Here is a 16,618-nt window from a genome sequence, read left to right as displayed (position 1 = left end):
ACTGGTAAGGCAGCGGCCCTGCTACAGAAAGACCGTGGGCCTTGTGATTTACCAGAGGAGCCTCTGTGTTTTGCTTTGCTCCATGGCTTTCAAACGGTGCTCCAGGGAGCCCTGCACTCCTCAGGGGTTCCTCAGCAAGAAGAGCTGAAATCCCATTTGTGGGCAGTAAAACGGGGGGAATTTCAGCTGATTTGGGGGTGACAATTTATTTTTTTTGGTGGGGGGAGGTGTCTTACAGCCTGGCTCTGTAGATCTTTTGGTACTCATTTTATTCTCCAAAAACCCCTTGAGTTGCATTGCTTCACTCCTAAGGGTTTCTGGGAAAATAAATGGTGGTTTCAATTTTATGGCTAGCAGAAGCACTCCAGAAGCAGGTGATAAGCTTGCCCCGCCCCATTTCACTCTCCTCTGTTCCTGAAATTTGCTGGGAGGGTGGGATGGGGAGCTACCCTCCTCCCCTACCCCCCATTGACTTTTGTTCGGCATTAGTAATGGCAGACAATAGCCCACTGATACTGATATTCCCCTGAAACTACTGGTGTGTGTGGTGGTGTGTGTGTGTGTGTGGGGGGGGGGGGGTTGTATATGTTTTTAGGGTATACTTTTAGGTCACATCAGGCCTGGCTCAGAATACCCATCCAACGTAAATGTGTGCCCTAGAATGTGCCCCAGAATCATCTGCAACTGAAAATCAGGAGGCACACTCAGAGCTGAGACTTGTGCAGGTGGGCTCCACTGTGGGTGGGCAGTGCTCGCTCTCACAGAGCAAGGGCTATGAGGAAGGGCTGCAGCTTGGTGGTAGAGCCCTTGCTTTGCTTGCAGAAGGATCCAGGTTCGATTCCCTTCATCTCCAGGTAGGGCTGGGAAAGTCTCCTGCCAGAAACCCTTGAAAGCCTCCGCAAGGCAGTCCAGACAGTACTGAGCTAGACAGGCCAATGGTCTGAGTCACTATATGGGAACTTCTTCTCTTAATTAGGAGCATCCATAGCTCAGTGGCAGAGCCTTTGAGGTATTTTAGAGAGCAATGCTCTGGCCCCGAGGTGGTGTGGATCTCCTCTGCCCCCATAGACAGAGCTACGAGCGCAGAGGAGATGAGCTGATAGTAGATCTTCCCTCCCGATCTCTCCCCTCCCAGCCGCTGCAGAAAGCTTCTCTTACAGGTTTGCAACTGCAAACTCGTAAGAGAAGTTGGAGAAGGAGAAAAGGGGGTGTGCTGGTGGGCAGTGAGGGGAGAGGAAAGGAGAAGAGAGGTGGAGTTGTGCAATATCCTATGGCCTGTCCGATCCCCTGCCCACCCACTGAGAGGTGAGTTGGCTAGGCAGGCTGTTTTGCATTCTGAACAGAGAAAGGGAGGCATAATTGGCTCCATTCTCCTCTCACCCTGCCTGGCTCTTGCCAACAGGGCATAGGATAGGCGAAAGGCTCTGAACCTCTGTCCATCGGGAGTGCAACCCATAGGATTGTGCCCTTGGTATTGTTAGTGTTTAAGATCTATTATTTTAGTCTCTGCAATGTGGTTCTAGCTTTTATACCTGATGGCCATTTTAGATTTGTATTATATGCTACATTGGCATGTTTATTGGTTTTGCCGTATTGATTGGTTTTATTGGGATTTTCTTTGTATTTTCTTTGTGTTCTTATGTTTTAAATAGTACAACACCTAGGGAAATTTATTTGTTAGGTATTTAATTAATAACATTAAACAAATGAATGAATGTATGCTTTGCATGTATGCCTTGGCCCAGGTTCAATACCTGGCATCTCCAGGAAGGGCTAGGAAAGGCTCCTGCCTGAAACCTGGAAGGCCACTCTCAGTTTCTATGTTTCTGTTTCAAATCTGCTTCTCAATTTTAATTCAGAAAATAGTGTGTTGGAAACTGGGTTAGAAACTGGTCTGGTGTCTCAGTTTGGTCTCGATGTTCCCATGCAGGGGCCTGGTGAGCCACAGGATGTCTTTCTGAAAGTCGCTGGGGGACCAAGTCCACAGATCAAGAGATTTTTTCTGTCGATTTACACGTAAGTAGGAAGCAGTTACAGAGCTTAAAGAGAGCAGACTATCTAGGGTGGTAGTCCTATACATGTTTAACTTGGGAATAAGTCTTTGCAACTCCAGCGGGACTTCCTTCTGGGTAAATGTGCATAGGATCAGGCTTGCAAGAGCAAAGTTGAGTAATGCCATCCATATGCAATAGAAGATAGGGAATGAGATGTGCTGTGTTCCCCTATGGAAGCTCTGGAATGGAAAGGTTAATTAATCAGTGCCCATGAAATATATTGTAGCACAAAATCTTTTGTATGGTTGTAAGGACTTTAACATTTTCTGGTGATTTATTTATAGTTTCACTTTAAATCACCTGTTTACAATTATGACAGGTTCCCAATTTCGCTCTACTAAAAGTTTGTGCGGGTCAGGAAAAGTGACTGCCTTAACACTGAGATGCACTGATTTTTACGCATACAGACAACAATTTCAAATAGAATAGAATGCTTTTATTAGAAACAAGTAACATGTACACACAGCTTTCATACTTAATTAAGAAACAGAAAAAACATAGAATTAGCTTACTATAGTCACTGGTAAAGGATCTGTCTTACTTCAAAGACCCTTTGTACGGGGTTGGAAAAGTCCCTAGGAATCCTGAATGAAGGCAGAATGTGGCATTTGGCAAGGCTCTCTTTTATACCCTTGTACAATGCCAATTTCCATGCCTATTTCCATTCTTGGTAACTATTATGTTTTAAGCTCGTTGATTGGTTATTATAAGGTGGCGTGGCTCATTCTAAGCCCCTTATTCTAACTCTAAATGCCTCCCATCTAACATCACTGGTGACGTCTTTGTTAATTCCAAAGAAACTCGGAAAGTCCTCAACTTCTCCTTAAGCATCCTGTCTCTGTGCCCTGCGATTGGCAACTTGTCTAAAAAAAGGTGCACTAACCACAAGCTTTTCCCCATTAACGTCTTTCTTTAGGAAAGTCAAAGGACTGCTATCTAACCAACACTTCCTAAAATTTACTCTGGCTCAAACTAGGCCTGTAGAACCAATCTTTAGGGTTTTTTTAGCTATCCCTCCTATACCTATCTGTACTATTTCATATGTAAGCAAAACCTTATGGCAGGTTCATATAGCCTTCTACTGTAAATAAGCTCAGTTACAATGCCTTTTAACCTTCTTATAATGTGTCATGTGAAGAGATGAGCATCTTATATTCAGTGATCAAAAAAATCTGGTGGTTTAAGGCCAGAGTTAAGGTTATCTCATGCTGTCTCAACCTGTACAAAGCCAGAAAATTGGAAGCTTAGGCTGATGCCTTAAAGACGTGCCCTGTGATCAGTAATGATGTTGTGCAGCTTGCTTGCAACTTACCCTCCATGCACCCACACGTTTCCTGGGTCTTTCAGGCCCAAATCCAAATGGGGAGGATGGCGTGCCTGGGACCAGCAAAGATGCCCCAGGTTGTCCTGGTCCTGTATTGCTTCATGAAGCACCTGAGCCTTACTGTATTGCTAGAGGAATCCTCCTGTGAGTTGACCCACGCCCGTTTGTTGCTTGTTAGCCTGGGGTAGCACTAGCATCAGGGGGTTCCATATGGTCTTCAGGCTCTGCAGTCCCAGGCTTTTCATCTGAAGAGTCATCTTACCCTGGGTCTGGGTCAGTCTTGACACGAGCAAGTGGCAGCAATGATGAGAAAGAGGATGAGGAGCGATAGCAGCTGGTGACAATGGTGGCAAGAAGCTAGACTCACTGGAGGAGGGGGCTATGGAGGGTGTTCTGCCTGTGGCCCCTCAAAAACGTGGAGCCAGCACAGCTAGGCATGAATATTTCCAGGAACTAGAAGCCTGGTGCTCAGAACAGGCACATGTGGGTTTTTGGAAGGCTTTTGTTCTTTTCTGGTTCACTGTTTTGGAACTGCTGCTCCCTTGATATTTTTCGCTCCAACAAGGCTGTGAAATGCACTTCGTTGCTCTGTTCATTGCTCCAGGGACGCCTGGCTGGCCACTCCAACACAAATCTGGCAATTCTACCTCCATTCTTTGCAGCGGGTTGATGTTAGCTGTGTCACGGGGCAGCTGACCCGTCTCTCGCTGGTGCTCAGGGGGACTCAAACCATCAGGAAGGTGAAGGCATACACCTCACACCCGCAGGAGCTGAAGGTAAGATCGGACCTCAGGCTTGCATATGGATGCAGTGTTACTCCTTGGGAGCTCCGTGTGCTTCCAGGTAGCTGCCGTCAGGAGCCAGAGGACACCTGCAATATTAACTGATGAGATTCGCACCAGATGTTGAGAATGCCTGTGGAACTATGACCACGGAGATTAGAGGTGAAAAATTAATGAAATTTTGACGCCATGGGGAAAAAACGTTTCCCCGGCGCCAGAGGGTGGAGGTTTAGGGTTCCATATGAACCCATAGGGTTCCATTCCCCAGAAAAAAAAGTGGAAATGTAGGGAAAGATGGGAAAAATATGCAATATTTACTTTCTTACCAAACCTAAGGAGGTTATTTCTTATTTTATTGCTTTAACAACATACAGTGCATCATTTATAACTTGGTTAGCATATAAAATTGTACTCTTCGGCATATTTATGAAATTGACAGAGCAAGCCCATGCATATTTACTCAAAAGTCTGTTTAGTAGAGCTTATTCCCAGTTAAGCATGCGTATAATCACAGCCTCAAAAGCATAAATGCCTTTTGTACAAGCAAAACTGTGAAAATGCCCAGTACTACTGAGAGGAGATGCAAGCTGTGGTACCCTAAGCACATGTATCTAGTTTTTCTTATCTGAGAAGTAGGAAAAAAGAAAAGTTGCAGATAGAAACTATGAATGTTGAAGTAAATGAAAACAAGCATATTATCTGGACAGCCTCATACAAACCCTGTATACTTCTCTCGTATAAATGGCAACCCACTCTCGGTGCAGAAATGCATTTTAGATTTCAGTGTTGTATATGTCTACATACAGCAGCCTACTCCAACCTGGTGCCCTCGATATGTGTTGAACTACAACTCCCATAATTCCCAGCCAGCATGACCATTGGACACAGCCAAAGAGAAGGTCCTCTCCTATGTTCCAACCAGTTATGCCTCTAGCATATTTGGAATGTGGAGAAAAAGGAGGAGACAGTCCTTTTCTTTTTCTCCTCCTGGTTACTCCTACTTTCTTCCTGGATTGTTGATTTCAGTTGATCTCAGCCAGTCAGGGACCACACAGCGAACAGGATGGCATCACTACACTGTGCAGCTAATCAGATTCGGCTAGGTGATAATATCACTGAGGACAAATGATACTGAGAGAGAGAGAGAGAGAGAGAGAGAGAAAATGTGAGTGAGTAATGTAAATAAATAGGCAAATATTTTTTGCAAGTAGCTGCTGAAAAATCATTAAAAGAGCGTGGCATTTTTTGACACTGCCAAAAGTACTCCTGAAAAAACAATAGCACAATTGGCTCAGCTGTAATATAAATGAAACCACTCCTGGCGGTTTGCCAGGAAATTTGATTCAGCCTCCACAAGTGCCTTTGCTCAGAGATTTTCATCGATGATCCCCAAGAGATGAACCATCCACCAGGATACAAGAGCCCGTTAGGGTCTGCTGACAATTTACTGCTGTAAAGCCTTCTCTGTAATTGTCTTTTGATTAAAGTCATCCTATGGAGAGATCAGCGGCCCAAAACCCCAGTGGGCAAGTTATCTGTATTAATGAGGCTATCTGGTGACTAATAATTTCTTTCGAATACATTTAGTCATAATTATAAATGCGAATAATAAAAGAAACACAAACCTCATTACCTTTATATAAATGGGGAAAATACGTTTAAAACTTCTGAAGCTTCAGAACTTTAATGGAACAGCTAAAGCAAAAACAGATTAAACAAATAAAATTGAGAAGCTCTGTCTGACCCCTGCTACAGAGTCCAAATGAGATTCTGTTGGTTAGACCTGAGGTTGCATCCCTGACATGGATTTGGTAATGGGACTTGGTCAACCTACCCCCAAACTATGGAATGTGCACCCCCAAGAATTACGATTGGCCTCCACCCTTGGCCTTTAGAAAGGGTGTAAAGACACATCTTTTCAAGATCAGCTCGAGGTCAGCTAGAGAACAGTCCACATATTCTTTGGAGCACTTCCCCTGCTCCTAGTGGAGAGTTATACCTCCAAAGCTGAGGAGCAGCCATCTGGACACGTCCTTGGCGATTTCTCTCTTACACCAGGAATCAGGAGTCCTTTTGCCATTTTTCAGACATCCCACCCTACAATTTGAGGGCATTAATCATCGCAGCCAGACTGACAGACCCACTCAGTTCTTGGCATGAGGCGGATGTGACCCCCTTGCCAAGAGGAAGACTTTGCAAAAAGAAAATACCAGACCCATGTCTTCTTGCCTGTGCCAGCTTTCATTTCCATGTCAGAAGCACACGTTTAAATCAGCACTTCATTTACATTCCAAGTTGAAGCCAGAGGTAGGAAAGATTAGCTTTCCTTGTGGCTTGATGAAAGGATGCCAGCACAGTCCCTTTCAGAAGAGCCTTGTCGGTGTCTGTAGCATTTTGGATTAACCTCCGCAAGGCCCACCCTTCCTCCTGACCCTCAAGCAGCGGAGGGCTGGCAACTTTGCTCAAGGCTCCAGACACTCAAGTAGCCTCCCGAACACCCTGCTGCTTGGGGACTGGGCCCTTCAGGCCATCGCCCCCAATGGACCAGCGTATGGACATTCTGTTCAGTATGGACACAGATAATAAGCTGACCCACACAGCTTTACTGGCCGGATTTCTAGGATATGCAGAGGGAGGAAGCGGAAGAAGAGGCTTACACCTGGACAGGCATTTCCCATTTAAATTATTTTGATGGCTTCCGACTTCTGGACAGGCAAACCTTGTAGGCTGTTGCTCATCAAGAGGAAGGGGAGGAGTCTCAAGCAGGCAAAGCTGGATTTTCCACACAGGGCCTCTAAGCACCTCACATTTCTCTTTCTTTTATCCTTGGACAAGCTTATTAATGCAGAGCGGACTAGCCCAGCTAGGGCTGAAACAGGCTGGATTATCCCACCATGTGTGCCCATATGACCTGCTGGGCCCTCAGGGAAGCTCCCTCACCAAAGTCCCCACTTCAAGAAGGGAGAGGGTTTTGGAGCTATTTGCTGCAAGGCACCTGAAGCACCTTGAAATGGTGGTTGCCACGCCTCAGCTGAGACACCACTTCAAGTCGCTCCTTGTGCCTTAAGTCAGCAGTTCAGTTCAATCATGAAATTTTATTTTATTTTGAAACAAGTTTTGGTTGTGCTCCCCCCGCCCCAAATGATGGCTGAGCAAAGCCAGCTCACGGGGGGGGGGGGGTGTTTCTTGAAGTGCTGGGAGCACTTTGGGCAGGGGTTCACCAGGGCTGTAGATGGGAGATTCAGGGACTGGAGGCTTAAATCTCCCCTCCCCACAGTCTTCCCCCCACCCCACTCCTGCCCACTGCTTGCCTGTGGCCCCTGAGGTCCCTCCGTGGTGCAGCTGTGGCCCTGGGCCAACATAGGCTCCCCCCACATGACCTAGAACCACCCACAGGCTAGTACCCTAGCTGAGTACGTTGGCAATGCCTCAAGGCTGCTATGGCAGATGCACCACTGGTGCCACTCTCCTTGGCCACAGTCACGTCTGCTGAGGGTGAAGGCGGACCCAAGGGTCCACGTGAGACACATGTTTAAGTCTTGAGTTTGGCTTCAGCAGACACCACACACCATATTTCAGCGAGCAGCTCCTTGTTGCCCAGAGCAACCCGCATGCGGGGGGAGGAACTGGCGGCCTTATTCCGTAGCCTACGCATGAAGCAGCCCTCCCCTCCCTGGTGCCTTCCAGCGGTGTTGGACAGCAACTCCAGTGCTGGCTGGGAATGATGGTAGTTGCAGTCCAGGACCAAATTGCCCTCTTCCAACACTTTAGATAACCCCTCTGGACCTGGAAGAGGCAGCACCCTGGTGCTCCAGCGGATGCCTGGGAGCCTGGTTGACGTACGTCCTTGAACACAGGCCTGCCCCTCTTTGCATCCTGAGGGAATCAAGTCACCACAGATCCCTGGCTATTCCATACCCCTGGGGCATGTCCAGGAGTTTCCTAGGAGGCTGGGGCTTTGTTCACAGCCTCACAAAGGTCCGGGAACGGGGGAAAAGACTTCCCAGCCCCAAAGGAGATCCATTGTGTTCTGGATATCGAGACCCTTGAGCCAGTCCCACAGGACCAGCGGCAGTCTGAGGTCTATTCAGTTTTTTTTTCATAGTATCCAAAAACCATGGGGATAGGAGGGCTATCCTAGATTTGAAATGGATAAATGCATTAGGAATTCAGCCACTTCTTTCCCTTTCTTTCAGTAGATGGTAAAGACTTCTAAAAATCCAGGCTGGCTTTTAATCAGTGACCTGCTGCTTTATGACATTTCTGCTGAAGTTTGGGGGCTGCTGCCTTGGGTGTTCTCAGTATTATTGTTTCTTTTTTTCAATTCAATGTATAGTTTTATTTTACTTTGCTATGTTGAACTGTTATTTAATACCAGCACTTATGAAAACTGTGGGTGGCATCTTGGAACAAGAGCCCCCACTCCCCCCTGCCTCTTCTGTGATAGTGTCTTCCTTCTGTGATACCTACATGCATCCTTTAAAAAGAGAGGGCATGTTTTCCTTCATAATTATTGTTTTATTCCTATGTGAATGTATGCAGTTCTGATCAATTAGGTGATTTAAAAGCATACAATGATTTGCCTGATTTTTCTTTAATCGGGTGCCAACCCCTAAGTCTGAATAGTGCGGCTGATATTTCAAGAGAGCACTAACCTTTGAACATGCATCACTCAGGGTGGTGGGACAATCTTTGTAGTGGGAATTGCACAATTGTAGTGGGCGGCATTGCATGGATCCATGGAGGGGGGAGGCCTGCATGCAGCGTCTGCATGTTAGCTGGGGAGGCAGAGCATAGGGCAGGATATACATGCTCACTGTCCGCTTCCCAGCCTCTTTTATTTGCATCTTGCTAAGAACTTGTGAGGATTTTGTTTCCATTCATTTAAGACTAGAACTTGCCCCATTTGCAACTGCGGATGCAAATGCAAGTGCATTTTGCAGGCAAAGCTTGCATGTTCCTGAACTTGCGATGCTCGTTTGCAAAATGCAAACCTTAGAAGAACGCACATTTGGAACAATGTGAGTTTTCATGCTTTAGTCAATGGGGGGGAAGTATGCATTTGGGTGCTCACTTTAAAAAATGTGCACCTAAATGTGTACTTTTCCTGTTTGAACGATGTGAGTGGTGGGTGCGTGCAATCGAGGACAAGGAAGACCAAGCACTGAGGTGGAATTTGGAGAATGTTGACTAGCCCAGGCTTCACTGATTCCCCCGTCCCTGCTCCTCACTGCATCACCCACCCTTCCACCCTGTAGGTGGCAGTGTAGGTAAGAGTGGTTGCTTCCGAGTGGAGCAGGAGTTATTTATTTGTGAATCTGATTGCCCTTGGGAAGCAGGGGGGGTTTTCTCCCTCCCCTGCTGTGTACTTCAACTTTAAGGGATGGTAGGATGTTGGCATGGGTGACACCAGCTAAATAGGCTGTTCACACTGGCAGTTTAGTGTGAACAGCAAGAAGCCAATGGGGAACATCCTGAAGCACCTTTATGGTGATCAGGGATTACCGAGACCAGCCCATCTGGGCTATGGGACAGGGAAAGGAATCATAGAATCATAGAATTGTAGGGTTGGAAGGGGCCTACAAGGCCATCGAGTCCAACCCCCTGCTCAATGCAGGAATCCAAGTCAGAGCATCCCTGACAGATGGCTCCCCAGCCTCGTCTTGAATGCCTCCAGCGTGGGAGAGCCCACATCAAGGACCCCTTTGAGGCTTCTCGGGTCACACACACCTAAAGCTGTGGGGTTTGGGGGGCCTGTAACCTGGAGGGGCCTCCCCCATCATCAGAAGTTGTGGCCAGCTGGGCTAAAAGCAGGTAATGTACTGACTCTGGGTTGGGCTGAATTAGGCTTACCCACCTAAATTGGGGGTGGGTGGTGGATGATGTCGGCAGTCAATTCCTGCTTTAGCCAATTCCAACACTGTTGAGTTGCTGCAGATCTCTTGTTAACATTCAATGAAGTGTGATGCTAGTTCCCCAATAACTGCATCTCTCCTCTGGGTGTGAGTGCAAATACAAAGAACCCCATTTATGTGTCTCTTTTGCAAGCAGCCTACATTTTTCAGAGTATGTTGAGTATGTTCTGGTGTTGAATGGGGTACGGCTACCCTTGAAAGACCAGGTCTGCAGCCTGGGGGTCATTTTGGACTCCCAGCTGTCCATGGAGGCTCAGGTGTCAGCTGTGAGCCGGACAGCGCTGTATCAACTCCATCTGATACGGCGGCTGCGCCTCTTCCTTCCCGACCATCTGCTCCCATCGGTAGTACATGCCCTGGTCTCCTCTCGTTTAGACTACTGTAATGCACTCTACGTGGGGTTACCCTTGAAGACGGTTCGGAAACTGCAGCTGGTACAGAACATGGCGGCTCGCCTGATTAAAGGCAGCCACCGGCGAGATCACATCACTCCAGTGCTGAAGGAGTTGCACTGGTTACCAGTTGTTTTCCAGGCCAAATTCAAGGTGTTGGTTTTGACCTTTAAAACCCTATATGGTTCCGGCCCAGCCTATCTTAAGGAGCGCCTCCAGCAGCACCAGACAGGCCGCTTAACAAGATCAGCCTCGGATGGCCTTCTCTCTGTCCCATCAGCCAGGACAGCTAGACTGGTGGGGACGAGGGAGAGGGCCTTTTCTGTGGTGCCCCCCACTCTGTGGAACTCCCTCCCTAGGGAACTCCGTCATGCCCCCTCTTTAATGAGCTTCCGTCGTGCATTAAAAACGTGGTTGTTCAGGCAGGCATTTGGGGTGGGTTAGGGTATTTTAGAAAATGTTTTTATTGTAGAATTTTATTGTTTTAAACTGTTTTATTGTATATTGTACATCTCCCAGAGTGGCTGGGTGACCAGCCAGATGGGCGATTAATAAATTTAATAATAATAATAATAATAGTAATAAGAGTGCTTTTTGTGCCTTTGAAAATCACTGGGACATAGAGAACATTAGGGAAGCTTTTCCCTGCCCCCTTGAGCCAGGAACTCCATGTTGCTGTTGTTTGGCCATATTCTCTTTCTCTCCCTGCTAGGTGGACCCAGAAGGCATCTTCATTCTCCCTGCAAATGGGGTACAAGACCTTCATCTCTGTGTGAGGCCCCAGAGTGCTGGCAGCCGGTTTATTTACCTCAACCTGGTGGATGTCCAGTACCACCAACTTGTTTCTTCCTGGCTGGTGTGCCTGTCCTGCCGACAGCCTCTCGTCTCCAAGGTAAGTCAGACACGTGCCTTTTTGTTGTGGGCTGCACAAGGGTGGTGTGAGGAGACCAGAAGGGCCAGGTGGGGTCACGTTTCCCTGAACTTTGGTGCTGATGAGGGGTCCAGAGCCAACAAGGACAAGACCTTGAGTGGGAAGATTTTCCCTTTCCCTCTGGACATCAAGGTCTTGTTCCAGTCCATTTGGAAAGGCACAGATGGAGATTGAATCCACCATCACCCCACTGCCCTGTTTTAGGCCACCTGTGATTATTCCCCTGGAACATTCATAGTTCTGGTTTTTGTGAGTTGTAAAGAAGTGACTTCACAACAGTGACCTCACAGCAAATGCTCTTAAAATACACTGTTTTCCTTCTTTTTCCTTTCTGCAATTTGCCATGCAGCTTCTCTCCCATTACTGAACTCTGATGGGCAGGCAGAAAGAAGCCCTGGATTGGCTTTCTTTCCTTACCTGCTCAAGAGAGGAACACCTTCTACCTGTTGCAGCGCAGACTCCATCTTCCACAGCTCATGGACCCAGAACTGGAGAACATGCCCTCTAGGTTTAGTTTTGTGTCCTGCTGCCCACAGCCTCAGCTTTCTACTCCTCAAGCTCTAGAAAAGTATTACCCTTCGCCTTCTCATTGTTCCACTGGCCTGGCTTACCACTGCCTCATTACAACACCTTACTTATTAATTACGCACACACATAACCCACCACAGCAAGACGTAGCGATGGCCACCAATTTGGATGGCTTTAAAAGGGGATAGGGCGAATGCGTGGAGGCGGAGGCCATCGGTGGCTGCTAGTCCTCATAGCTCTATGCTGCCTCCAGTGTCAGAGGCAGTATGCCTGTGTACACCATTTGCTGGGGAACACACTGGAGACTGTAGGAATTATCCTAACAAGAGTTTAGTTCTACGGGGCGGGCGGGGGAGGAAAACAAGAACAATATGTGGACCTGTCTTTTTAGCGTGGGAAGGGGTAATTTTAAATTGGGGAAGGGCATGGGAGGAAAATAGTTAAACTGCCATTCTGACAGAGAGCCACTTCTCTGGTCTTCAGATCAGCTGCTGGGGCTGCTAATTTGTAAGACAAAAACCCAAGAGATATAATCACAGATCTCTAGCACCCAATAGTGGCACTGCATTATCCCACCTGATGTAAACGGTCTTTTCCATTCCCGATCTCTAGGCTTTTGAAATCATGCTCCCCCCTGGTGGAGGGAAAGGTTCAAACAAGAGGATCGCTTACGCCAACCCCTACCCGTCCCGGAGGATGTATTTCCTGCACACCAGCCGGCCAGACCTGCTGCAGTTCAAGGAAGACTCTTTTGAGGTATCATCTTACACTGAGTGGATGCTTTGGCTTGGAGGAGACCTTACAGTAGCTCCAGGAATTTATTAAGACCCAGGAGGGTTGGCACTGCGAAGTTCTAAGAACTACAGGAGAAGCTGTAGCTCAGCGACAGAGCCCCTGCTTTGCATGCAGAAGGTCCGCGATTCGATCCCCAGCAGCATCTCCAGGTAGGGCTGGGAAGGGATCCTGCCTGAAACCCTGGAGAGCCATTGCTGCCAGTCAGTGCCAACAGCACTGGGCTAGACGGACCAATATGGGTCTGACTCAGCGTAAGGCAGCTTCCTGTGTTGTAATCTGGATACCCGAGTTTAGGGGCTGTCTCCTCTGGTGGCTGTTTACATCCCAAAATTGTTATGGAAGGCTTGGTTCACACACATATGCTTCATCTCTCAATTTCTGTGACATCAAGCAGTGATTTGAATGCATCACAATCTAAACCCCAAAGGCAAAACTGTCACATTGCTTCATGTAGGCTCAAGCACTATCTCAACATCTTCTAGCCGAAGTTCAGCTTGTTTTAAGAACTCCCACTTAGTCCTTGAGGCACAATGGCACCTGCCTCTGACCTAGATCGAGCCCTGCCCTTTTCAGACGAGGCAGCTGATGAGTTATACTGAGGAATACTTCACTGAATCACTACTTACTCAGCAACATATGTGCAGGTGTGAATTAGCCCTGAACTGTCTCTCTTGTTGCCCTGCAGATTGGTGGAGGGGAGACCTACACGATTGGCTTGCGGTTTGCCCCCAGCCAGAGTGCTGGTGAAGAGGAAATTCTGATTTATATCAATGATCATGAAGAGAAGAATGAAGAGACCTTTTGTGTGAAGGTCACCTACCAGTAACAACTGTGTGTGTGTGTGTGTGTGTGTGTGTGTGTGTCCTAGGCTGGGTTGTTGTTCGCTCTCCAGCTATCCATCAAACTTCCCCAGAGGCTCAGCCCTGTTCCGTTCATTATTCCCTGCTGCCAATAGCCCCAGCGCCCCTGAACTGTCCCCTGATCACAAGTCTACAGAGAGGCCTCCTCCTCCTCAGCTCTGTGGGACACGTGGGCCTTTTTGGTGTGTACTGTTGCCTGCATCCAATCAAGCCCCTGCCAAGCCCGGGTGATTGATTGCCCGAACAGATCCTTCGAACGTCACCATGACCTCCAATGGTGCAGCCAAGTCGTATGTGTTCTCCCCACCTCCGAGCTTTGGATCGAAAACTCATTCCTCTCACAATGGAATGTCACTCATTTGGGGAAGGTTGCTCAGCCTTTCAGACCTTTAACATGACGATTCCAAGCTGGCTCGCAGATTCGGCTGGTTTTGTGACATTATTTTTCCACAGAGGTTGATTTTTTGTTTTGTTTTGATTTTTTTTTTTTAAAAGATGATAATTAGAACATTCTTGTTGTTGGAAGTTTTTCCTGAATGGAGTACACAATATAGGGGGAGGGGGAATGTTACTGCGTGATCTCACCCACACATGTGTTCAGGAGTATGTGGTACCCTCCGGAGTGCTTCCTCTGATGACTGCAAAAACTGGGCAGGGACATAAGGGGCGAGGCGATCCCTGATAACTTGGTCCCAGGTTGTTATGTTAACAACAACACTTTAAACCTGGCCTGGTAGCTTATTGGCAGCCAGTGCAGTTCTTTTAGGAAAGGTGTAATTTGCTGTCAGAAAGAGGCCCCAGTTAGCTACTGTTTCTTCCTGGGTTGATCAACAGGCACATTTTAACCCTCCAAAATTACGTTTCTATTTTCTTAAGCAGATCATAGAGCAATGAGCAGCCAAGCTTCTTGCAACTGTGAGACAGCCTAGATAACAGCATCTCATGGTATTCTCTTCTCTCCCTTTGCCCAGCCAGTCAGGGACAGGGATGCGCTTCTGGCTCAGTTGAGATGCTTTTGGGTTTCCCCTTCACCCATCTGTCAGCTGTGGTGCAAGTTATATCAGGGAATGCTATGTGCTGATATGTGCTGTCCCTTAGGATGATGCTAATGCCTGTATATGGGGAGGGGAGGGGTTCAGCGTTACAAGAGGCCTTCCTACTCCCATGGGCACAGGGTGGTGGGGTGGATGCTCCCAACATGGTGGTGTGATATTTGCAAGGCACGCTTCAGCTCATCCGGTGCCATGCAGTTTGAAAATCACTGGCCCAAAGGTACACTGAAAGGAACCCATGCTGGGAGGTTAATCCATTCAAAGCACTCAGCCTTTGTGGGGCAGTGGTGGTGGTGGATGGATAGGAAGAGCAGCATTGTAGATTTTCATGGTGAATGGTGCTCTAGGGCTGAAATCTTGGAAGGATTGTAGGTCACTAGTAGAACCCACAGTTTTCATGCAAAATATTCCAGATTCGATCCCCGGCATCATCAGGTAGGGCTGGCAAAGACCCCTGTCTGAGGCCCTGGAGAGCCACAGTCAGTCAGTATAGATCATCATTCCTCAACTTGGTGCCCTCCAGATGTGCTGGATTTCAACTCCCTGCACATGGGAGTTATAGTCTAGCACATCTGGAGGGCACCAGGTTGGGGAAGGCTGGTGTAGATGATACCAAGCTAGATGGGCCGACAGGGTATAAGGCAGCTTCCTGTGTTCTATGCTCCTAAACTCAAGTTTACCTGGGAGCCATTTCCACTGAACCTTGTGAAAACCTGTGTTGTTGCTAGACAGCCTTCCTTAACCACATGCGGTCAGGATGTGTTCAACTTCAACTCCCATCATTCCTAGGAATAATGGGAGTTGCAGTCCAGCACATCTGAACCGCCCCAGTTGGGGAAGACTGTGCTAGGGTATCAGCCTTAGAGTAGAGAGACCCAGGTTCAAATTCTCACTCAGCCATGAAACTCACTATACGACTTTGTGCCCATCATTTGTCTCTCAACCCAATTTATCTCATAGGGTTACTGTGATGATAAAATGGGATAACCCTGCATATGCCATCCTGAGATCCATGAGTAATAAACCTGATGGAAATTACTGCCAAGTAAACACAAATAGGAGCAGGCTGAAGGTCAGAACATTCTGGTTTTAAAATGGACATTTCCAGTGAGCACTGTGGTTAGCAAATGGGAACATTCCAATTAAGGGTGGGACATGTTTTCATTGCTCCTGCGAGAGGGGCCAGGGCTTAATTAATTGAATCAGAACTATAAGCTCTGAAATGCAGTTCCTGGACTGAACAAAGAACCCCAGAGGCAGGAACGTTTTAAAGAACGGATTGGCTAATTCTTCCAAAAAGGACCAAGGATGGAATTTCCATCTCAATGGCCCACAGCACAGGTAGCAAAGAAACCAGCAGACTGGAAAATGAGGAAGTCTTCGTTAGTTAATAACTGCACGTTTCATTCAGGGAGGAAGAGAAAAAAAGGGGGGAGTCATTCAGATTAAGCTGGCAGAAAGCTTTAGGGTGGTTGTTTTCGCTCTCTCCCAGTAGTAAGCCTCACCATTACAAATTGTAGCATTAATAGGGGGCTTAGAATCCATCCATCTGAAGGTCAACGAGAAAAAGGGCAAAGCTTTATATTTTGGCCCCAGTTTCACACATTCCAGCCATCTACATGAGCAGGAACAAACCAGCACTGGCCACTACAGGGCTCCCAGTCTGAGGTCAGCGGCATTCGACGCAAACCTTGGAAGCCATGATGGGACTGAAAAGAACCAGGCAGCTAATCGCAGCAAGGCTGATCCCATGTTCATCCTGGCCAATTGTGCGGACTAGTGGAGACCAGCATGAAAAGATGCACTTCCCTGAGAAGCAAAAGCTATCACACACAATCCCTAAGCTTCGAATGCCTTGTGGTTTCCCACCCTTCCAGAGGCCTCAAGGAAATACAGGGTGGGGGAGAGCAGATAAAAACCAGCCATATTGCACTGTCCTTAAAGATTTCAGGGTCTCTGTGAAGCTTTATGGCTAACTCCCCCCT

General features: G+C 47.5%; 1 protein-coding gene across 6 annotated transcripts in view; it reads left to right on the top strand.

Annotated features, from left to right (window-relative positions):
• The window catches only part of NPHP4 (nephrocystin 4), a 178,476-nt gene extending 163,835 nt beyond the window's left edge, over window positions 1–14,641 (top strand). For 5 of the 6 annotated variants that reach the window (XM_084821968.1, XM_084821969.1, XM_084821967.1 and 2 more), the window contains 5 exons: window positions 1,931–2,016; window positions 3,983–4,154; window positions 11,180–11,359; window positions 12,539–12,682; window positions 13,407–14,641. In XM_084821968.1, coding sequence (XP_084678094.1) covers window positions 1,931–2,016; window positions 3,983–4,154; window positions 11,180–11,359; window positions 12,539–12,682; window positions 13,407–13,547 — 723 coding nt within the window. In that variant the 3' untranslated portion in view covers window positions 13,548–14,641. Of the gene's footprint in view, window positions 1–1,930; window positions 2,017–3,401; window positions 4,155–11,179; window positions 11,360–12,538; window positions 12,683–13,406 lie in introns of those variants that run through there. The other variant, XM_084821970.1, reaches the window with a different exon arrangement.
• Window positions 14,642–16,618: the final 1,977 nt, after the last annotated feature.

The sequence above is a fragment of the Heloderma suspectum genome, chromosome 15 (assembly GCF_057233095.1).
Source record: "Heloderma suspectum isolate Gila_16-S chromosome 15, 16-S_ref, whole genome shotgun sequence".
NCBI lineage: Eukaryota > Metazoa > Chordata > Lepidosauria > Squamata > Helodermatidae > Heloderma > Heloderma suspectum.
Note: the sequence above shows the minus strand (reverse complement) of the source record. Positions and strands in the feature narration are given on the sequence as shown.